Raw genomic sequence first — 24,354 nt, 5'->3', positions numbered from 1 at the left:
GGCAGATTAAACAAAAGCATAAAAAGCATAGCATAAAGAAAGAAATCATACATACCAAAGCAAGGTGATGCCTTTATTCCCTTTTATGTTGCCAGGAGCCTCTGGACCAAGGCAACAGGGATCCCCAAAAGGCTGGCTTTCTTTGTTCTGCAGCACCCCAGTGCTTAAGAGTCTGCACAGAAGCTCCCAAAATTCCAACCAATTCCAGGAGTTTTTATCAAAGTCTGGCCCTTAAACCTCGTGACCATGTTTCCATGGTGGCAGGCTACAAAACCTGACCTTGACTAGGAAGCTTCCCAAGGCCCAAAAACACCAGTCTATGATATCATCCAAGAACCTGGGAAGTCTTACAGATCTTAACAAAACAATCTGGGGGTTTTCTCTTATCTCTCTCCCACTCCGAACAAAGATATGTTCCGAAGAGCTGTTGGAGGAGTGGACTTACAAACTTTCAATCTTGTGGTTTTATTTTATGTATTTATCAAATTTTTATCACCACCCATCTCCCACTCAAGGAGAGACTCATATCCCCCCCTCCACGCCAAACAGAAATAAAAACAAGCCAATTAAACATTAGCGTAACTCATAATAAACTCTAATCTTCTTTGTGTGAGGGAGAATATCAACATATGTCACTTAACTCCTCGAAATAACAATGGTTTCCGCATTGCCACTACAAACATGGCGGTAGAGGGGGAAGAAGGAAGACAGAAACTCAAAATTATATTTTTGAGAGGTATATGCCTGGACAGCATGTTGCCAGAATCAGTTTCAATAGGGCTGGGATTTCTATGGTGATATGGGTTCACTTTCTGTCTATGAAATACCGTAGCTGTCCTTTGGTGTACTGAAAAGACTGATCAATATTACTTTGTGGTGTCAAAGTTTAATGATGTGTTTTAGAAATGGGCGAAGTGACTCTTTTCTTTATGATGATTTTCTGGTTTTCTCTCCCCCCTCTTTTTTTCCCCTTTTTTTCCTGTATATTAAAGCCTTTTTTTAAGGGCTAGCATACCCATGATTTTTTTCCCCATCTTTTATTACTTGGCAGTTTGTTCCTAAATTCAGCGGCAATTTCTGGAGCCTCGAAAAGAGGCAAAAAGGAGGTTTCCCCACATGTGTTTAACCTGCCTTAAATTTTCCAAGGTCAGCTTTGAATTTTTCTTTCAATAAAACAGCAGATGCTCTTCACAAGTCTTGAAAACTGGATTTGTCCAAACCTGGTACATTTAAACCACTATAAGATGCAGTTGGGGAGAAAGTAGATTTGCCTCTATTGACAAATCTCTTGATCATTTACAGAACGGCCAATGTTTTTAAGTTACCCTTCATGTTCCTCCCTTGTAAAATAGAAGTGTTAATTTGTCTTTATGCAGTTCATTCATCCAGTCTTAGTTTTGTGCTTATCTATAGTAATTCAGATATAGGCTTCTATTTATACATTTAGGTCATTTCAGTATATAGCTCCTGCTGTGCAGGAGTAAGCTCTACTCTCATGAGGCTTTTCCCCCCCATCAGCCATTATTTTGTATCTGTGTCCAGTTACTGGATCTTGAGTGTCCTTGCCTACTGCTTCTACAAAGACCTCAGGTCTAAGTTTCATTTCAGCAAAAAAATCTTACCAACTCAGTGGGGATACAATTAACTAAAGGACAAAGGCAGTTACAGGAACATGTTCCAAGTTACCTCCCTGCCCAACACCGTATCATAACTGCTATATTCCAGATATCAGTGATGAGTGAATCCATGATGTAATATACTACTGAATTGCTTTAATAGGACTTTGAAAGTATTTGGAGCATATCACTTTCAAAGTTAGTTATGTATAACTTTGAAAGTGATATGCACCAAATAGCTAACCTTTCAGCCTTATACCTTAGGGCATGGTTTCTCAACCAGGATTCTGGTTTATTTATTTATTTATTTATTTCAAATTTGGGCGACTTCACATTAAAGAGGTAAGTTTCATTCTTTATTTGTAGTTTAAGAACACATGAAATGAATATAATAATTTTGTAACTTCTGGCCTATACTTGAGCCTGAATGTGCAGGGGTTCCCCGAGGCCTGAAGAATATTTCAAGGGTTCCTCCAGGGTCAAACGGTTGAGAAAGGCTGCCTTAGGGTCACTAGGATGAAATCTCATCCACTGAGAATGGTGAAAATAATAGGTACCCAGGGCCAGTCTCAAGTTCAGCAAAGTGACATATGATGAATCTCCACCAAGGTGGGTCCTATTACTTAGTAGTAGCAATAATCAGCAACCATTTTCCTTTCTCATGGTATGGGAATATCCAGAGAGATATTTTATTGGAGACCTCATGACAAATTAAAATGTCTGTCACCATTAATTAAACATAAGGCCAGGAATCTGCAACAACTAGATCCCACTTGGGTGCTCAAGTGCAGCAGATGCCCAACTATGGTGCCTGATTTATTTATTTATTTATTTATTCATTCATTCATTCATTCATTCATTGCTCACATTTATATGGCCACCCATCTCACATAAGGCGACTCTGGGCAGCGTACAATGAGATAAAAACAGTGAATAAATAAAAAACAATGATAAAAAGATAAAATGATTATTAAAAATAATATTATCACAAAATTTTAAAAATATACCAACCTTGTGGACAGAAGATCATCAGTGCAGGTAATTGTTCATTAATTATACTACCAACAAATTTCATCCTAAACTCATAAACCTTTAACTACTGGATTGAGCAAGAAATGATGAAAATAATCCCCAGAACAGAACATCACTCTAGCATCCAACGTCCCTGGATAAAATGCTTGGTATGACATTCAAATCTAGAAGTGTTATTCCACTTTCCAGTCCTCCCAATACACTGTAATTTCAAATACATTTTTCAAAAAATAAACAAAATTATTCCAATAATTTAAGGCTCATTCACAGAACAGCCTCACACCAAAATAACAGATGAGTATCAGGCTTGACACTTCATAGGTGACACACTGCAGTCAGAAGATCTGCTAGCTGTTATAAACACTCAGAAGCCTGTCAAGGTTTTTTTTTTTTTTTTAATGAGTCTGCTCTTTAAACCAGCTCTTAAACTATTGTAATCTATATACTACTAAAATTCTCATGTTTGTTTGTAACCTTTAACTAGGTGAAACCATGCATTGTAGGCCAACAATTTTTGAACCAAGGTACCTCAAATGAGCTAACTTACAGAATGCATCCAAAATCCAGGACCCATGACTCCTGTGGAATTCAGATTTGGCAAATTGTATAAAACATTTATGATACAAAATTATCATAAAACATTTTATGACATAATACAAAATGTCATAAAACATTTCCTGTGGTCAGCTCCTGATGTTTGACTGTGCTATATACAGTTCAATATGAATGACATGGGCTATTTTCAAAGCAGATACATCTCTGAATATCTCTCTGAATTTTTAAGAACTTTTCCAGTGAAGGCAGTACATTAGAAGCTCTACCATTGTTGAAGGCACTGAGGAATCTCAAAGGAAATATCTGAAACAATGACCCAACAGGTCATGGTTGTCTAGTAATTTTATATGTTTTGCATCTGAATGAAAGGGGGAAATTCATCACATTCTGCTGCATGTATGGACTTCTTGGAAAACATTTAGCTTAAATACCTTTAGTTCTCAGAATTAATAATAATAATAATAATAATAATAATAATAATAATAATAATAATGTGTCTGTTTAGTTTAAGTTAGTGAAACAAATAAACATTACTTTGCAAGGTAAAATTAATCCATTGAAAATAGATATAAGGAGAGCAAGGGATGATGGTGACCAACATGAAATGATCTATACTTGTCAGTACTGAGTCCTGATGTATTCCAGAGGGAAGATTATTCCACAGGACAAGTGCCACTGCAGAGTATTCGCACCTCGTGTTCTTACTGAGTGATGTTTCCACAAGCCATAGATGAACAACAGCGATACTAGGCCATTGGGGGCTAGTACAAAGGGACATTCTTTAAGTTAACCTGGTCCTGAACTGTTGAAGGCAGTTCAGGATACTAACATCATGCATACTAACTTCAACACCTTGAAGGTGGCCCAGTAGTAGACAGGTAGCCAGTGCAGATCTTTCAGCACAAATGTAATAGCTGCATCATAAGCACCCCTAGCTGCTGTATCTGAACTAGCTGCTGTTTCTGAAACAGACCCAATGTCAGCCTCTCATAAACACCATTTTTGAATTTGCTGATGCATGAACAACAGGGGTGTCTGCAACAGAAAGAGGACTCCAACAAGGATTCAGGAAGAAAGGGAGAGGAGCACCATGACCAGTAGCATATAAAAATAAGTCTCTTAACTATTGAGACACTTCTCCATGAAATCAGGACTTATTCTGATTTTCCCGTAGCTTTAATCTAATTCTTTTTCTCATCATTCATGTGAGTGAATGTTCATCTCACCTCATACTCCTCTTTAAATCCATAGCCCTGTCCCCGTTTCATCTGAGTGATGTGCTGCAACAAGTCGGCCACTCGGATTGCTGGCTGGAACTGTCCCCTGGGATAGGACATTTCCACTGGGTCACAGCTTCGATAGGGATGGGTCTGGATTGTCAGTGTCGGTTGAGTCATCTCCCCATGGCTATTGTCTGTTTTAAAGATAGGGAGGCAAAACAAACTTTCACCTAGCTGTTACGTGTGCATTTGTTTTCTTTCCCCCAGGAATTAATTTCTCCCCATGGATGAAATAACAGACTGTAGAGAAACCATCTATGCCCAGTGCCACCTAGTAAAAGGAAGGAAGAAGACACAGAAGCAACAAAGTCATGAAACAGTTCTATCAACAGCAGGAAGAATATGACATTTTGATGCACTTTACATCAGAACTGAAGCATCCTTTTCATGCTGTCTAGTCACACTAAGTAGTCACCCACCCTGCCCTGTTCTGCCTGCTGCTTTCTGAGCTGAAGGGAAGAAACATAACACAGAGAAGTGATATATACTTTCCCCAGTTATTTCTCCTGTCTTTATTTTTTGCCAGCAGAAGCAAGTAGGGTGCCAGTGCTGTTTTACAGCCTGTGGGGGAACTGGATGGATGAACAAGAGCTCCGATAGATTGGCAATTTATGCTTTGTCTAATTGAAGATACATATCAGCAAAGGAGACACAGATTTACATATGTTTTTTTCAAATATTGTTGTGATTTAAATAAGAAGGCAATATATCTCATAAGAGTGGGGACTACATGATCTGCTGCTTATTCTGTTTGCTAGTATTAATTCTTGATGTCATCTTCAGGGGGCCTGCTCTCCTTCTGTTGGTTTTTAATTCTTGAATGATTTTAAAGATCTTTTCCAACTTGTACCCTTAGAGCATGACCTGGCAATATTTATTTTTCTACTTTACCCTTTATTCTGACACTGTTCAAGGGCAGTCTCAAGTAAATCTGCTCGGTTCACTTACTCATTATTGTTCACTTACTCATTATTGTGGAAGGAAAGCACGTGACTGGCAGTGATTGGGAACTGAGGCAATCAATACAGAATAGGGTTTGGCAATGGAAACAGCAAATTTCATGCCAGGGCAAGTTTCTCCCAACTCAAGGATATGTGAACAGCACTTCAGTTCAGAAGTGGGGAAAGGTCCTCATTGTGAATGTTCCTTCAAACAGAGGACCACAATATAGAATGTGACCGTTCTAAGCATCAGTATTAAGGCTGGAGAACCTTAAAGGTTTTACTGCTTTATGTCAATGCATCTTCAAAACATTAAAGAAATGGAGTTCTGACTTTTTCTCTGGCACTCTAAAAGAATTTCAATGAGATAATGTCATGAGTACTGATGGTGAGCAGGAGGGGGCCCCTATCCAGGGGGGAAAACGCACGCGTAGTACTGAGGAGTTAAGCAGCCATTCAAAGAGACACAGATCAGACCCGCCTTGACTTTTGGGGTTTATCTGTCTGGGTTTTTCCCATGCTTCTTCAGTTTGTTAGGATTTTCTGTCTAATGTAGCAGTAATAAAACACTAGAGACCTATTCCTTGTCTCAGCATGGTTCCTGACTGTCAGGACAGATAACTAATATGTACAAATTATCTTTTTTCTATTTTCTCAGATCAGCTAACTTATATGGAGATGTTAGGAAATCAAACATTAGATGTTTCTTGAACGTGCTTTATTCTGCATCTAATACTCATCATATATGGGATTGAATTCTCAAATTTTTTTCTTCTTAAATTGAATCAGTTTAGGTGAGGTCTCACAGATCCTTTACACGTTACAAAAAATAGAAACCATTGTGTTTTTTATGTTTTGGAGCACTAAGAGAAGATGAAGTTGTTTTGTAGGACCATAATTCTTCACTGAAAATCTCCAGGCAATCTTGTGTCTGAGAAATATGTACTGTATGTGAAAGTTATTCTTAAAGCTATATACTACAATATTAATCCACATTTCTAACATTTCTATTCAGTTTTATCTGTCCTGAATTAGTAAAGGATGATAGGTTGGAAAGAATGAGAAAATATAAATTATAAAAAAAAAGACAGCAAGGCCTGAGAGTTAAGCTATATGAGATATGGAAGAAATATGTAGAATGCTTGTGATGTTTTCTCTCTTTCTCTTTTAGTTTTCTACAGCAGCCATAGAAGGGAAACTGCTACTTATACTCCTGAATATATTTTTCTCCAGCCACTATTGTCAACTGTAAAATTAAGCTGGATAATTAGAGGACAGAAAACATCCTCTGAAGAAGAAAGTCATGGCCAAAAACATCAAAGGTGTGTCAGTGCGGTTTTCAGAATTCCATCAGCAAACATTTCTTGCCTTACATACAGCCATTATTATGGGTGAAGACCTAACAGAGGAGTAGCAGACTAAGCACTTATTTATTCAATTAACAAGTCTAACGTCATTGCTAATGATAATGACTTTGAACAGAGGGGATTTTCAAGGCTTATTAGTTCTCCAGGCTGGATTTACTTTCTCAATTCATCTTTCCTTATCCTATTTCCCATTAACTCCCTTTAATAGAGAAGGAGATATTTTTATAAATATGCTATTCCCAATGGACTTACTATCCTTAATTTTCCACCATTACACTGAATTCCACCCCAGTTTTACAACTGGCTTCTCCATGGTCTGCACATTTTTATGAATCTCAATTAAAAGCACTGCAAGCTTCCATTACAAGAGGGAACTATCAAAAGTAATATGTAGACTTACTAAAGCATATTCAAAGCCACTGGATACGTCATTATTCAAAATTACTCAGTTCAGCATGTTCAAAAGTAATTACTATTTCCCATGCCTAGATTAAATGCTCTCTGCCATTTTTTTTTTCAGTTTTATAATACAAATATTATGCTGGCTGCGGAATTCTGGGAATTGAAGTCCACATATCTTAAGGTTGCCAAGTTTGAAAAATACTGCTCTAGAATATCAGTGGCCAACCAGCTGCTCATGCAGCAGTATTTTTAGCAACATCTGAAGAAAGAAAAAAGAAATAGATGATGACATAATCAGGGTTAGCCATTAACAATCTAATATAAACATTTATAATATAAACAATCTAATATAAATGGCACTACAATGACATATGGGTCTTACAGCCAGTGAGTTACTGCTTCTGCTTGAACTCAATGGTATTGACAAATGTAAAAACAAAACAAAACAAAAACTCCTTTTCCAATGTTCTGCTATTTTAACTTGTGCTACTGAATGTGATGATATGTCCTGCAAAGTTGTAAGTACTACTTCCAACTAACACAAAGGACTTTGTCACAAGCTACAGTCACAAATTGTAAAATGTAATGAAGTTCCTAAATTCTTTTCCAGTGAAGTGGAGAAGAATTTGAGAGTCTGGATTCTTCGCAGAGAAAATCTGAACTTGAATCTTTCAGTCTCAACCAAATTTTTCACACCAGCTCTAAATGGTCAATTTCTGATATTACAAGCAAAAGCTGATTCTCTGTTTTGTAAAATAAACAGCAACAGAAAGCAGTAAAGCATATACAGTAGTTTTTTCTCACACATAATCTCTGCATTCAAAACAAGACCAGTACTCAGAGTTTCTGCAAGTAATACATAATGTTATATTCAATATTTCTAGGATGTCTAGGCATGAATGTAACTAAGTTACATTCATGAGATATTCTGGAAATGGTTTTTGCAATCTCTTAGGAAGTATTGCTTGCAATCCCAGAACAAATTAATATGCCCTAGTAGGAGCAATAAATTATTGTTTCTAATCAATAGGAGGAATTTTCTGAAGATACCCAGGGTTTAATTTTTTTTTCTATTCTCTCCACCATGTAGACTTCTACATAAACAGAGGTAAAATATATTAAAATTGTTTAGAGTTATTTGCTGTATTGCTATATAGAATTTTAAAAATAAGTTAATTGAAAAAATAAATTAATAGGGTTCCTCTTCTAGCATGCTTAATTTTTATGCTTAGCAGTCACTGGATTTACTCTTTGTAAACTGATTTTCTATCTTGTCCTGAATGCTGCTGCTAAAACATATAATAATATGTCTGCCTATATTTGGTGAATATTATAAATAAAACACTCATGCCTTTATATTTACAATGTTGCTGAAAATTTTGATGCTTCAGTCAGTGTGTGTGTTGATTCTACTTGGTGCCTTCATTCTCTCATTCTAATACTTCATGCAGTGCATTTTATTGTGCAGGTTCAATGCCCTAATGCAACATCAAGGATTTTGTATTCAGTCTATGCATTGGGGAACCAACTCCTAGAACTAAGGTTTGGCAATCCAGATTTTGCTGAACTACAACTACCAATATCCCCCAACACCAATCATGCTGGTTGAAGCTACTGGCAGTTGAAGTTCATCTGGTTTGTACATACCTGTCTTAATCCAAACACCATCCATTGCCCCATGGCCCACTTCCATTTACAATGTATACATTCTGGTAGAAATAATCATATGAAGACTCATTGAAATGCATATATATAATCTACAGGAAATATGGTATGAACAATTAAAATAATTGGTTTTGCCATAACAGCCCACTGTTCTCTGATATTATATATTTAAATCACAGGCTACAATAAATTATAAAGTTAAAAAAAGAATAAAAGGAACCCAAATTCTTCATTCTTCACACCATAATATAAATCTGGTGAAATGAGAAGCGTGTGTAGAGTGCACAAATGTGACAACAGTAAGGCTAAGGTCTGTTCAAACAATTTAAGTTCTGCCCCAACAAAGTGTGTCTTGAATATAAAAAGGAAAGTTATGTTTCAAAACTGCTCTATTAATCGCTACAGCTCATTCTGAATTTCGTGTGATAAGCCTATCATACCCATTTATATTTTTATTCTGTTAGTCTTGGCAAGTGTGTAACATGAGATGACATCCTTTGCACAAAATAAATTATTTTCGAAGTGATGTTTACAATGGATTTAATTACACACATGTCCAAACTCACTCTCCTGAAATAAAAGGTTGTCATTTATTTGACATTTCCTAAGCAAAGTTCCAGAATATCTAATATTGCTTTCTATGTTATCATAGCTGTAAAGGAAATACTTATAAAATTGGGTTACAGATTTTCTTTCTTTTCATGTTTGACTTGGCTATTACATGACAAATTGTTTACTTCAAGGTAATATGCTAATCTAACATAATCTCCCCTTGCCAAAGGGAGAGGGGAGATCAGCTATCACACTATTGATTTAATATAACACAGGATTTTGTTTGTTTCTTTTACAAAAAAAATATATTGATAGTTAAGCAGTTAAGAGCTCAAACTAGTAGGAGTTCGCTTTCTGAGGCAGGGGATGAATAGGGGCCAATCTAGAACTAAAGATCCATATAAAGGAAATAAAGCAGAACTTCAGTTTTTGCTCACCCCTATATGAACAATTTGTTTCTGTGGAAACTACCGTCCTGCTTTCTATGTTTCCTGGCTTCCAATCTACTACTCAGCAATTGGCCCACCTTTAGTCTGGAAGTGTAATGTACTTTGCTTGTCATCCTAGTTCCCAAAATGCTATGCCTCTGGCATCTGGACCTCACCACAACTGTCAAAATCAATGAGAAAGTAACATGATACTATCAGGTAATTTTATGCTGAAAAATCTGAATTTTGCAAAATCTTTTGCAAACTTATTTTATTCTGCAGTTTGCTTCCTGCTATATGTTTAATATAGCAGGAAGTAGACACTAGAAGTAGCCCAAGAAAGAAGGAAAGCAAAAGGCAACAGTGATAGGGGGAGATATGCCCAATTAAATGCAAAATTCCAGAGGTTAGCCAGAAGAGATAAGGAATTATTTTTAAACAAGCAATGCGCGGAAGTGGAAGAAGACAATAGAATAGGAAGGACAAGAGACCTCTTCCAGAAAATTAGAAACATCGGAGGTAAATTCCAGGCAAAAATGGGTATGATCAAAAACAAAGATGGCAAGGACCTAACAGAAGAAGAAGAGATCAAGAAAAGGTGGCAAGAATATACAGAAAACCTGTATAGGAAGGATAACAATATCGGGGATAGCTTTGACGGTGTGGTCGGTGAGCTAGAGCCAGACATCCTGAAGAGTGAGGTTGAGTGGGCCTTAAGAAGCATTGCTAATAACAAGGCAACAGGAGACGACGGCATCCCAGCTGAACTGTTCAAAATCTTGCAAGATGATGCTGTCAAGGTAATGCATGCTATATGCCAGCAAATTTGGAAAACACAAGAATGGCCATCAGACTGGAAAAAATCAACTTATATCCCCATACCAAAAAAGGGGAACACTAAAGAATGTTCAAACTATCGAACAGTGGCACTCATTTCACATGCCAGTAAGGTAATGCTCAAGATCCTGCAAGGTAGACTTCAGCAGTTCATGGAGCGAGAATTGCCAGATGTACAAGCTGGGTTTAGAAAAGGCAGAGGAACTAGAGACCAAATTGCCAATATCCGCTGGATAATGGAAAAAGCCAGGGAGTTTCAGAAAAACATCTATTTCTGTTTTATTGACTATTCTAAAGCCTTTGACTGTGTGGACCATAACAAATTGTGGAAAGTTCTTAGTGTTATGGGGATACCAAGTCATCTTGTATGCCTCCTGAAGAATCTGTATAACGACCAAGTAGCAACAGTAAGAACAGACCACGGAACAACAGACTGGTTTAAGATTGGGAAAGGAGTATGGCAGGGCTGTATACTCTCACCCTACCTATTCAACTTGTATGCAGAACACATCATGCGACAAGCTGGCCTTGAGGAATCCAAGGCTGGAGTTAAAATCTCTGGAAGAAACATTAACAATCTCAGATATGCAGATGATACCACTTTGATGGCTGAAAGTGAAGAGGAACTGAGGAGCCTTATGATGAAGGTGAAAGAAGAAAGTGCAAAAGCTGGTTTGCAGCTAAACCTCAAAAAAACCAAGATTATGGCAACCAGCTTGATTGATAACTGGCAAATAAAGGGAGAAAATGTAGAAGCAGTGAAATACTTTGTATTCCTAGGTGCAAAGATTACTGCAGATGCTGACTGCAGTCAGGAAATCAGAAGACACTTAATCCTTGGGAGAAGAGCAATGACAAATCTCGATAAAATAGTTAAGAGCAGAGACATCACACTGACAACAAAGGCCCGCATAGTTAAAGCAATGGTGTTCCCTGTAGTAACATATGGCTGTGAGAGCTGGACCATAAGGAAGGCTGAGCGAAGGAAGATCGATGCTTTTGAACTGTGGTGTTGGAGGAAAATTCTGAGAGTGCCTTGGAGTGCAAGAAGATCCAACCAGTCCATCCTCCAGGAAATAAAGCCAGACTGCTCACTTGAGGGAATGATATTCAAGGCAAAACTGAAATACTTTGGCCACATAATGAGAAGACAGGACACCCTGGAGAAGATGCTGATGCTAGGGAGAGTGGAAGGCAAGAGGAAGAGGGGTCGACCAAGGGCAAGATGGATGGATGATATTCTAGAGGTGACGGACTCGTCCCTGGGGGAGCTGGGGGTGTTGACAACCTACAGGGAGCTCTGGCGTGGGCTGGTCCATGAAGTCACGAAGAGTCGGAAGCGACTAAACAAATAAACAACAACAACATGTTTAATTGCTGGATTTATCATTTAGTTTGTCAGTTTCTGGACTCATTTTATGTATATTGGTATTCTATAGGTAGAATGCTCTTTTTATTTAAAATAAAATAGGGAACTTATTTTATTATCCTTCATGACTTTCCTTTTAGACCTTATATCAAATGCACTATGGCTTAGTTAATAATCTGTTCTGATTTTATCATCCCATCCCATCCCATCCCATCTTGTCTTCATAGCCAATAAAGGACCAGTTGGATGGTTATCAATCACATTGCTTATCAATGCTTATCAATCATATAATTTTATACTTCAGTTTTGCACTGTTTTACAGACAAATCTCTGGATCCTGTCCCTGTAGCAACTCTGGAATAAACCACAAGGTGGCAGTTAATTTATCATGGATTGAGTCCTAAGGTTTTAAACTTTCACTTTAAAAAAGAAACAACCTCCCTTTCCCAAACAATAGAAATAATCCAAACTTCAATTCAGGTTAATGTGCTGAAAGACAGCTATTACGTACCATCAGTAACTTTTTTAAAAAAAAATCTCTCTAGATACACATGGTACTGTGGTGTTGGAGGAAAATTCTGAGAGTGCCTTGGACTGCAAGAAGGTCAAACCAGTCCATACTCCAGGAAATAAAGCCAGACTGCTCACTTGAGGGAATATTAAAGGCAAAACTGAAATACTTTGGCCACATAATGAGAAGACAGGACACCCTGGAGAAGATGCTGATGCTAGGGAAAGTGGAAGGCAAAAGAAAGAGGGGCTGACCAAGGGCAAGATGGATAGATGATATTCTAGAGGTGATGGATTCATTCCTGGGGGAGCTGGGGGTGTTGATGACTGACAGGAAGCTCTGGCGTGGGCTGGTCCATGAAGTCATGAAGAGTCGGAAGCGACTAAACGAATAAACAACAACAAGATACACATGGCAAGAAAGCAAAATTCCCAGGAAGTACAATATACTTGACTGTATAGACCAACTTAGGATTGCCTTTCATTTATGTGTTTATTCATTAGAAGAAGAAACAAACTCAAATTTGAATTTGTGAACAGAAATGCCAATGAAGTTTCAAATTAGTCTCAGAAAAGATTTGGGGGCTCATTAATGCCCATTTCAAAGGAGATATCCATTGCAGAGAAGAAGGTGTGGCTTATTCTCTTCAATCTCTTATACTGCTCTTTATATATCTGGGGTAAAAAAACAGAAAGACCTCTATTCCCTCTCCCCTCTTCTTCCATCACTGTGTTGTACTGTCTGAACATTCAGCTGGAGGAAAGAATTGTAGATCTTATATCTACCTTCCATTGCAGTAACCCATTGGAAAGTGACAAATCCCAATGTTTGCCATGACAAGAAGGAGAAGAAGAGTCATCTCAATCCTATATAAACTTTTATTGATATTTGTTATTTGCTGTGTATGATACATGGAGGGATAAAAAGACTTCATCTGCTGATTCTAACACTGGATAGGTAATAATAATAATGGAAAGAAAATATCAGGGAGTGCAAAGTATCAGAAAAAAATGTTGTTTTCCAAGTAAATGACCCTAGGGCTTTTTTGAAGAAAAGGAGATTTTTTTTAGAGGAATGGGGTTTTTTTGGTCTCTGTGTTTTTTTAAGTAAGTGCTTGATTATTTAAGTATTATTTAATAGGTCAATCAAACAAAGATGTCCCTGTCCACCTTTCTTTGTGTAAGGCCAAATGACTTTCCACATACTCACTATAAAGGATGAAAAACATGTAGTTCACTCTGGTGCTTTGGATTATACCTCTTCAATGTTGATTGTGTCATGTTCACTGTTTCAATGTGCACTGTACATCATAACATTTCACATGCCATGGCGCTGACACGTGTTTCTCTTTGAGAGGGAGCTGCTGTGAAACCTTGTACCAAGCTCTGTACTATGTTCATTTCAATGGAATGTGTTTGGGTTATGTGCTCTGCTCAAGGACTTTTCCCGCGGACCATCAGAAGCCGTTAGGAGCACCTGGGATTGTGAGCCTGGGAAGATTCTATGGGGGGAGGGATCTCATTTGCACCGAGGGTTTTTAGTTTGCATTTGGCGCGCTTTTATCATTCTCAGCTTTCTTTGTGATCCTGCATACTATTCTTTAATAAATCAGATATCTTTGAATTCCTGCTCATGAGTCTGAGAGTGTTTTAGAATAGGCAATCATTACATAAAGCTGAGAATCACCAAAGTTGTACCGTTAGCACCTACCAAGATTAGTTTCTTGTGAGGGAAAATAGTTAACGATGGCCGAGTCCAAGCTCACAACCGAGGGACTTGAGGAACTGTCTAGCTTCATGCCCGAGTCGACGGTCAAGAGTGGAGAACTGAGCCTCACCCCAGAACCTTCAGATTTCCAGCAGGATTCGAGTTCCAGCCCTGAGGTGGAGGAATCTGACGCTGGGGGAGAACCAGAGCAACTGGCACCCAGCAAATCGCCCACAGAGTTGATCACCTGGGATGAAATGGGAGAACCTGAGCCAGGGACGTCCCAGGCATCCTGGAAGTATCGGTTCCCGCTGACCCCAGACGTAGAATCTACCACGGTATCAACAGAGAGACAGCCTAACACACGAGGGAGGGAGGAATCTCAAACCCCTGAAAGGCTAAGAGTGGTGGAGGCCAAAATAGAATCGATGGAGTACATGTTAAGAAGCCTGTCTCTATCATTGGGGGGGCAGGGGAGGTGCAAAGGAGATCCCAGCTTCACGCAACCATCCCCCATCCTCCCACCCAGACCGCTGGTGGAGCGGGGCCGGAGATGGCTCCGGGATGAATCTCCACCCCACAGAGCTCGACCACCAGTGTCCCCACCCCGAAGAGGGAGAACTACTGTAACCTGGGGCCCAACCACTCAAGCAGCCGCCGATTCTGCTCCAACAGGAGTGGGGGTGAGAGACTTTTCTGTCAAGTTTGATGGGGATCCAACCAAGTTATCTTTCTTTCTGACCAATGCTAAAAGTTACATGAGGCAGTTTGGAACATACTTCCCTTCCGAAGAGGCTAAGATAATTGCCATTGCCACCAAGTTGAAGGGCTGAGCGGCTGACTGGTATGTTCACTTAAGTGATGCTGACTCCCCTGAACTTGAGTATTTCGAGGACTTCATGTGGGCGTTAAAGCTGCATTTTGAGGATCCTCTGGCCAAGGCAAGAGCTAAGAAGGAGCTGAAGGATCTTACCCAGGGCCAACTGTCTGTAGCTGACTATGCCCTGGAGTTTAAGGCTTTAGCTGGGAAAATCCCCGACTGGTCTCAGTCAACCTTAATAGAACAGTTTAAAGAGGGACTCAGCTGGGACGTCCTACGGTGGGTGTTGTGTAGAGATGACCCAGAGTCATTGTACAAATGGATCTGTCTAGCCGGCAAGGCTGAGCATGCCCAGCATACCTTCATGCAAACCAGACGACCTGAAAAACCACCAGCCACCATGAGGGGACCCTGAAGTGCTGTAACTGCTGCCCGGCCAGGCTATAGAGCCTGGGAAGAGGAGAGAAATCGGTGCTAAACGAGGGGACAGTGTCTCCAATGCGGAAAGGAAGGGCATCGAGCAGCTGATTGCCCAAAAGCCAAGGCTGGAGATTGAACGGGCAAGCTGCCGGCCAAATCACCCCCCCCCCCTCACAGCAGATGACAGCAGCCAAGGGCGCAGCCAACTCTGAGGAAGTATTCTACTTCCCGGGAGAGGCTGAAGATGACTCTAAGGAGCCGGCAGGAAATGCCAGCCACCTGCCATGAAGAGCGCCTGCAGGCAGGTGGAGGAGGATGGGCGCGAGGATGCTATGGTGAGTGCTGACTGTCCCACTTTAGCAGTAAAAGTGAAATTGGGCTTCAGCACAAAGACTACAAAGTCTGGGCTTTAGCTGACTCTGGGTGTTCCAGGTGTCTGATTCACCCTGATCTGGTTGCTGCTTTGGACCTGCCTAGCTTCCCCCTCCAGCAGCCTTTGATCTTCACACAGTTGGATGGTTCAACAGTGGGGGGGGGGAGCGACCCATTTCACTGGAACTGTCGCAATGCAAATGGGCAGCCGCCATGAGACTTTAAAATTCGTAGTAGCACCTGTTGGCAATCCCTTGGTAATTCTGGGGATCCTCTGGTTGACCTATCGAAGCCCATATATAAACTGGGAACACAGAACTGTGACTTTTAAGGATGGGTTTTACCAAGCTCCTACAGCAGAGGGAGCTTCATGTGTGGGGGTTGGAAGGGCTGCAATCGCCACGCCGCGCCCTAGCTTGGCACATTTAGAAGGCTTGCCTGATCGATACCAAGACTTTGCAGATGTTTTTGGGGAAATGGAAGCAGATCAGCTACTCCCCCCATCGGAAAACCGACTGTGCAATAGAGTTGGTTCCCAACGCTCAATTGCCCAAGCCAAAAATTTATCCAATGACTCAGAAGGAGCTTGAGGCATTAAAGGACTTTATTGACAAAGATCTGTCAAGGGGGTTTATTGAACCTGCAAATTCCCCAGTTGGGGCCCCTGTGCTATTCCAGGAAAACAAAGATGGCACGCTTCGACTCTGTACAGACTATCAGGGGTTAAATTCCATCTCAATTTGCAACAAGTACCCTCTTCCACTCATGAAGGACATGTTAGCTCACTTGTCTAAGGGCAAGATTTTCTCCAAGCTCGATCTTCGTGAAGCCTATTTCCGCATCCACATACGAGCTGGAGATGAGTGGAAAACCACTTTTAATTGCCCACTGGGTTCATTTCAGTACAAAGTCCTCCCTTTTGGGTTGGCAGGGGTGCCCGGAGTCTTCATGCAATTGATTAATGAAGTATTACATGATCATTTGTTTAAAGGGGTCCTGGTTTATTTAGATGATGTTCTCATTTACACTGAAACTGAGGAGGAACACGAACGCCTCCTCAAACAGGTGTTAAGCAAGCTTAGAGATGCCAAACTCTATGCCAAACTTTCCAAATGTGAGTTTCACAAAACCCAACTTGACTATCTGGGCTATAGGGTGTCTGACAAGGGCATTGAAATGGACACTGCAAAAATTCAGGCAATTTTAAGTTGGGAATATCCCCGCACCCGGAGGCAATTGCAAAGTTTCCTTGGGTTCAGTAATTACTATCGCCAATTTATCCAGGGGTTGGGGCTATATTGTTACAGAGAGACCAGTCACTTTCTCTCAGCCCTAGGAGGGAGGCAATGGCAAACCACTTCTGAAAAAACATTCCCAAGAAAACTGCAGGGACTTGTCCAGGGTGTTGCTCAGAGTCAACACTGACTTGAAGGCACAAAAAAAAAAAATCTTAGAGGTTTTCCCAGACTGAAGAATCAAATTTCAACATGAACCTCATCATTATTACCTGAGGAGGAAAAAGCTATTACTCAGGGATTGAACAACCTGTCCAGAAGAATTGACAGGTTAAGCTCTTGGCATCCTGAGTTAAAAAGAAGACTTGGATGACAGGATTGCTCTCAGGCCCTGGGACCATCAAAGTACAAGATGATTTGCCATCCTGAGCACTTAAGTTAAGAATTATGATGCAAATCATTTGGACTAAGTCCCCAAATGAAAGGCAAATAAATAAACAAACAAAAAAGAACCCCAGTCAGATTCTACAATTATCAGCTGTTAGATAATAAATTATATGTATGCATGTATGTATGTATGTACGTATGTATAGTAAAACAAGTGACCTTTTTCCCAGTTAATCATCTTTCTGTTGTGTTTCTGCTTCTATAGCATCTGCTTCTTATTGCATCATGGTACAAAACTTTACCCTTAAAAACTAGGCCTGATTTCCTTTCTAAAATCTTGCAATGATTATAAGCTATGACATAATGTTTATCCAAAAAATGAAATAACCAAATCATATTAAACTTAGATTACTTCCCAAAATGTATGGATATAGAGCATGGCAATGCAATATCACATACAATTAGGGCACAATTGCTAATTCTTGAAGTTTTGTCTGTAATGAACAATGATTGCTACACAGATAATTACTGGCTTAACTTGCATGGTTTCACATTTGTGTTCTTGTAGTTTCATAAACAACTTTAAGAGTACAAATGTTAACTCTGTTTTTTGTCTAAATTGGCTGTTTTTAACATAATTTATTATTCGGCTAGATGCTCACTGCAAGAACTGTAAAATACTATTACAATATGAAAAGCTAAATTCCCTTTGTCACAGAAAAATGTTTTTTTTAATCAAATCAGAAGGACTAGCTTTTTCTAAATTTTTCATACTTTGGATATAGATTTGGATATAGTTATTAGGACATATGTTACAGTTCACTAACAATTAATTCCACCCTTTTCCCCAGACATACATGGTATTAAAAGATTTAGTGGATCCTTTCTGCACAGAAGAGTTTTCCCATTGCATGTTTGCCAAATTATTACCAAAGCAAAATTGTGGGAGAAGCATCTCAAAAACAAGTAAATGTTATGTGAAGTCCTGTGAAGAAGGAGGAGGAGGAAGAGGAGGAGGAAATGATTGTAGAAGGGGGAAATGGGAAGGAAGGGCGAAATGTCAAGGAAAACAATATGAAAAAGAAATTTTCAATGTTTCCCACCATTAGTTCTTGAAACCTCTAACAGGATAACTCCATTAGTTATATGGATATATGAAATTGGGTGTATGATATAGAAGTGTGTGTATGTGCTTTCACTAAACTTGGTAGAAAAATCATGTGTAATTATTAAGAATCTGTTGTGAAGAAGCAGCTCAGGTATCTTTCTTTCCAACAACTATTATATACTCACAAATGTATAATCCCACACTGGGGATTATATATTTGCAAATTCTCATTTCTTCCTTTTTCACTGGGTATTTCTTATAAACTTAAAAAGTTGGCTTATTCAAGTTTTAATGGGGAAATATTTGTGCTTGTCTGCACATAGAAACATTCAACACTAAGGCCTATGGCTGAGTTTCTTAAAAATATAGTGATCTGTTTATAGAAATCAGGAATGCTACAGCTAATCACCAGATATGAAGCATCTGCGCACTGTAACAGCAGATACCACCTGATTTATTTCCAAAGGGAAGTGGGTAAAACTTAAGTGTTTTCTTCCTATTTCCATGTCCAAACTTCTCAAATCAATTTTTATTATGAGAGGAGAGTTGGTCTTAACTCCTTACATTGTAAAAAAAACTGAAGTCTGTAATAAAGTTTTCTTTTGTGTCTAAGGCTATATCTTTTCAGTCAAACTTTTAAGGAAGATATTTGATAAGATAACATGGTTCAGCTCTATGCATATGGTAAAACAAGTCAGTAACACTTTCTACTCTTAGGTTTTTCAAGTGATGAAGGATAAGTTTTACCATACGATAGAAGGCAGCAAATGTCCAGGGAAGGGGGTGTGGGTGTCAAAAAGTCAAGATGATGGGCACAACTGCATGATCAGAGCCCTGCCCCTTTGTGCATGCATGTAACACTGACACATGTACAAAGAAACTGTGGCTTCCATCACACTACAAGTACCATCTTGCTTTTTTTTTTTTAACCTGCCACCCATGGACACTCCTGACAGAAGGTTCAACTATAGCAAATAGCATTTGGGACTATATCTGCCAATGGCCTTTTTACTCTTTTCAGATAGAATTAATGTATTTTCTAATTAATAGCTGCTTGTGCATCGTAACAATTCTCTTACCTAACAGTGTGGTCGGTGGAACAGTGTCTGAGGATACTTTGAGATGAAATTCCAATTGTGCACAGAACAGGATCAAAGGAACCCGACAGGTCAACAGGAAGAAAATAATGTGGAAAATAAAATAAAAAAATGTTAGCTGTTTTAAATATTGGCAAAATATATTTACTACCATATCTGACTATAGGGAATGAACAACAGAAATCACAATTAAGAATAAAGTCTGACATATGTACCTGAGTAGTAGGAATTCAACAATGATTTGATCTGAAGGGTTTTGCTTTGGACAGAAAATGAACATGGAGAGGATGGTGCTAAGTAGGAAAGATAAAAGGAAAAGACTTTAGAAAAGTAACCTGATATAATAGAAAGGGAGAGAAACTCCTCAGAAAATAGGATAGTTCTGAATAAACTGGACTAGCATAATTAATGAAGCAAGCATATTCTAGTTATATCAATGTTTTTTTTATTCTACAAAGAGAATAAATTCCCAAAAGTATATCCCAGAAACTTTAGTCTTATTAATTCACAGCAAAGAAAAGCAAGACAATATATACTCATTACTTCTTCCATGATCATTTACCCCAAACTGTTCCCCTTCAGCTGTGTAAGATTAAAAATCCCATGATCTAATAAGAACATGATTATCTTAAGTGTATTGTATCAAAATAGGTGTTCCGAGCATATTGATCACTATAATATATGTGTATATAAGTGCTGGAGGTATTAAGGGGTGTTAGATGTGGGTTCTGAATTGTCAGTTATGATGCTAGACTCATTCCTCTTTTCAGCAGAGAAGACTCTTTCTTTAGATAGCTTTAAAGATGTTGGTATAGGAAAAAGAACAATAGTGAGGCAGAAGATTGTTTCATGCAAATGTCCAGCATCTCTAAAACCATAGTCTCTTTATTTCTGTCCAATTTGGTGGTCATTTAATTCAACTAGGAGGCTAGATCTAAATGCTAATCTATCCTCCTCCCCCTCCTCCTCCTCCCACCTTTCTCCAGGTGTTCAAGAGGACTTCCATGGGATAGTCAGTTTATCTGCACTCTCAACCACGCTGGGCTGAGAGTGTGGCTATCCCCAAGTCATCTGGTGAGTTTCCAAAGCAGAGGCTGATCTTAAACTTGAGCCTCCCCAGTCTTAGACAAACTCCTTAACCACTACACCAGTGTTTCTCAACCTTGGCGAGTTTAAAATTGGTGGACTTCAACTCCCAGAATTCTCCAGCCAACAGAGCTGGCTGGAGAATTCTGGGAATTAAAGTCCACCCATCTTAAACTCACCAAGGTTGAGAAATACTGCACTACACTATGCCATATCAGTATTTTTGATTCAAGAGCAGCCTTTGCCACTTGAGGCTTTCTGCAAAGTATGCTTATTTTCTGTGAGTAATTGTCATGGAAATGATATTTAGTACAGAGTGTCCCTTGCTAAGAAACCTGCAAAAATTCAAGAGGATAGATACAGTGTTCTGGTGGAAGAGAAATTATAGTCTAAAGAGGAGTGATTTCCTTCTGCCTCTGCGCCCAGTCCCCACCTTTTTTTTTAAAAAAAAAATGTATGAAAATGGAAGATGCCATAGACAAATCCCTGATATTCTATAAGGCTACAGGGAGGGGCAAGTGAATTATGATGAATTAAATGCTCTCTTAGCAAAAAGGCTGAGTATACTTCATCATATTTAAGGCATTATTATTATTATTATTTGTATTATCAGCTCAGATGGAGTCCAGGCCACAGAAAGTATGCAAAAGTTTAGGGAAGGATGATAGACAGAGAGGACAGAGTGGCAGAAGCAGAAGAGCAGAAGCAACCAGTATTTTCCAATATTATGCCTTTCTGATCCCATAGACTCAACAGAAAGTCTTGGGCTGCAAGTAGATCAGATAAAGGAGAACCTGGGTCCCAAGCACATATAATTCCATGGGAGTAATTTTATAATACAGGACAATTTGGAGACAAATTCTGTAAGTACAGACTACAGTGATGCTCTCTAGTGCTATAAAAATTTCTTCTAAATACAAGTCCTTCTTAAACCATCTCTGTCCTTCCTACATGCTTCTCAGCTGCCTCCTGATTCCTTTTGTAATTGTACATACTCCCTTCGTCACTGCTATATGTTTCCTGTTACTCTCCAGTTTATCCAATTGGTATGTCTATGTTCTAGATGGATCATGTCTTCAAACTGGAGAGGAGAGAGTCAGAGCAGTAGTACTTAGTACAGCTCAGCAAAGCTTCAAAGGAGTGATTCAGTTCAAATGAGATTTGATCATATCCCCATAAGGGATTCATTCCCTTCAGATTGAATGTCTTAATCAAGTTGTTGGAGAGCCAGTTTGGTGCAGTGGCTAAGGTGCTGGGCTAGAATGGGGGGACCATGAGTTCAAGTCCTCTCTTAGGCATGAAAGCCAGATGGGTGACTTTGGGCCAGTCACTTTCTATCAGCTCAACCCACCTCACAAGGCGATTGTTGTGGGGAAAATTGGAGAAGGGATTGCTATGTACACCATCTTGAGCTGACCAAAAGTAAAGGTGGGATAAAAATAAATAAATAAAAAAATAAATTTGATATGTAGATCAAATCAGGTGCCTTCAAACAGTTTTGAAGAGATCTGAAAGTGACTCTAAAGTGTCAGGCTCCCTTTGCATGCCTGCCATAAAGCACTGCTACATGTATCAGCCTGCTACATGCATCAGCCGAGGGAGAACAAACCCATGTTAGCTTTGCAGCTTCACAGAGAAAATGCTTCAGCACATTCCTTCACTAGCCTTTAGACCCAAGGACAGACTGATAAGACACCTGGACTCTAATTAAGTCTAAATCGCTCAGAGTCCCTCTTTGGGGGGAGATGGGCAGTAGTATAAATTTGATAAATAAATAAATAATAAAGAGCTGGGAGGGGGAGATCAGGAGAGAGAAAGAGCTTGTTTGTAAGACAGGGAGGAGGGATGATGTCAGAGGGAATGAATTACTTTGAGTGCTTTGGCGCCAAAATGCTATTCAGAGTTGGAACTGTCTGGAACTGTCCTGTGTAATCAGATTTTAAATAAATGAATTCCTTAAGCTTCCTAATGGATTGTCTGGAAAATTTCTTAGGTTACAATCCTGGTACTGGGACTGTCACAAAAGTTTCATTGACTTTCTGGCTTTGCAAATGTTTAAACTTTTGCTGTAGCTTTCCTTTCATACAAGGACAAAGTGAAGGGAGATAAATGGTGTCAGGAGCTCTCCAGTGGAATTTTATTACTTTGCAAACTCTACCTATCAGAGCACTTGGGGGCCTTCAGCTCTATTTGTGTTTCTCACTCCTCTGCTAGTCTTTATCTGGGCAGCTTCCTTTTGATAGAGGGAGAGAGGGAGAGTATCACTTTATTTATTGGACCAGAGCAGTGTTTCTCAACCTTGGCAATGTTAAGATGGGTGGACTTCAACTCCTAGAATTCTCCAGCCAGCAGACCTCATCTTAACATTGCCAAGGTTGAGAAACACTGCGCCACCGGGGCTGAGCCAGAACATTTGCTGTAGGACTATTACATGTAGTATAGACTCTTTCTTTAAAACATCACATCATACATGTGCAATAGCCGGCTTTTAAATATTGCACAGGTTACAAAAGGCAGGGATTCCAAAGAAGCTAACCTTGCCACTGAACCTGGCCAACAAGTCTACCAGCCCAGACAAACAAGTGGCCAGGGAACTTTTGGATCTTTAGTGAGAACTTACACATTTTTTAAGTTGAAGGAACATAGCTTCACGCTGTGGTTTTTGCAGGACAATTTGGAGGCTGCCTTGTTCCTGCTACATATCTCTACCTCAAAAGAGATGCCAGGAAAATAGTTCAAAAATGCATTTCAATGAAACCCTTGAAACTATCTTCCAAAACTTTACAGACCTCTATTTTCTCTGCAATTTTCATTGCATTCTGCAAAACAAAAATCCACAAACAAAACAGCTACAGCTACTTGGATGCTTGCCAATTATATCCTACTGTTGCATATTTTATCAAATTCAAAATTAAATCTTGAAACAGTCTGAACTGAGTCCTTTAATTGAATCTGTTCCTCACGTATGCATTATTAAGAGTATGTGTGTGGTACTGAATGCCTAACGAGGGATAAAGTGTGTTTGTCTTTATATTGTCTCCCAAGCCCACTTACGTCTACTTTTCTGGTCCCACTCCAAGATTCAGGTCCACATAAATCAGGACTATTGTAGTGAAGAGGAGAGAATTATTCAATTATCCTGAGGCTGTGGAACAGTCTTCCCTTTGAGATCCATAATAAATTAGAAAAACGACAAAATATGACTTTTCTATTGAAAAAGTATTGATCCTCTTTCAAATTTTCTGAATTTTTGCATATCTTTGCCACAGAGTGTTATCATAGCTACATGTGGGTCCTGCTGATATATAAAGGGAGTCTGAGTAAGCAGAAAATGCTATAATGAAGCTCTGATAATATTCAATAGGAAAGTTATTCAAAATAATTGCCTTTCCCCCCATAAAAAGATGTCATGTACTACTTAACATATACTGTACATATTCCTTTAATACATGTATTGTTGGAAACAAGTCCCTCCTCACAAATCAAGAATGCACATTGGATTTTAGAAAATCTTCAGACCTTCTTTGGCTTGGGAGTCTTCCCCACATACCCAGCAATGTGGAAAAC

At 39.2% G+C, this 24,354-nt stretch overlaps 1 protein-coding gene across 1 annotated transcript in view; it reads right to left on the bottom strand.

The window, feature by feature from the left end:
- Positions 1-24,354, bottom strand: part of PTPRT (protein tyrosine phosphatase receptor type T) — a 761,196-nt gene that overhangs the window by 47,809 nt on the left and 689,033 nt on the right. Inside the window, exons 18-20 of the mRNA XM_063297181.1 lie at positions 19,917-19,994; positions 19,684-19,719; positions 4,430-4,617 (exon numbers count right to left, since the gene is read on the bottom strand). Of these exons, the coding sequence (XP_063153251.1) occupies positions 4,430-4,617; positions 19,684-19,719; positions 19,917-19,994 (302 nt within the window). The remainder of the gene's footprint in view (positions 1-4,429; positions 4,618-19,683; positions 19,720-19,916; positions 19,995-24,354) is intronic.

Source organism: Candoia aspera, chromosome 3, assembly GCF_035149785.1.
Source record: "Candoia aspera isolate rCanAsp1 chromosome 3, rCanAsp1.hap2, whole genome shotgun sequence".
NCBI lineage: Eukaryota > Metazoa > Chordata > Lepidosauria > Squamata > Boidae > Candoia > Candoia aspera.
The sequence above is the reverse complement of the archived record's forward strand: the minus strand, read 5'-3'. Positions and strand labels throughout refer to the sequence as shown.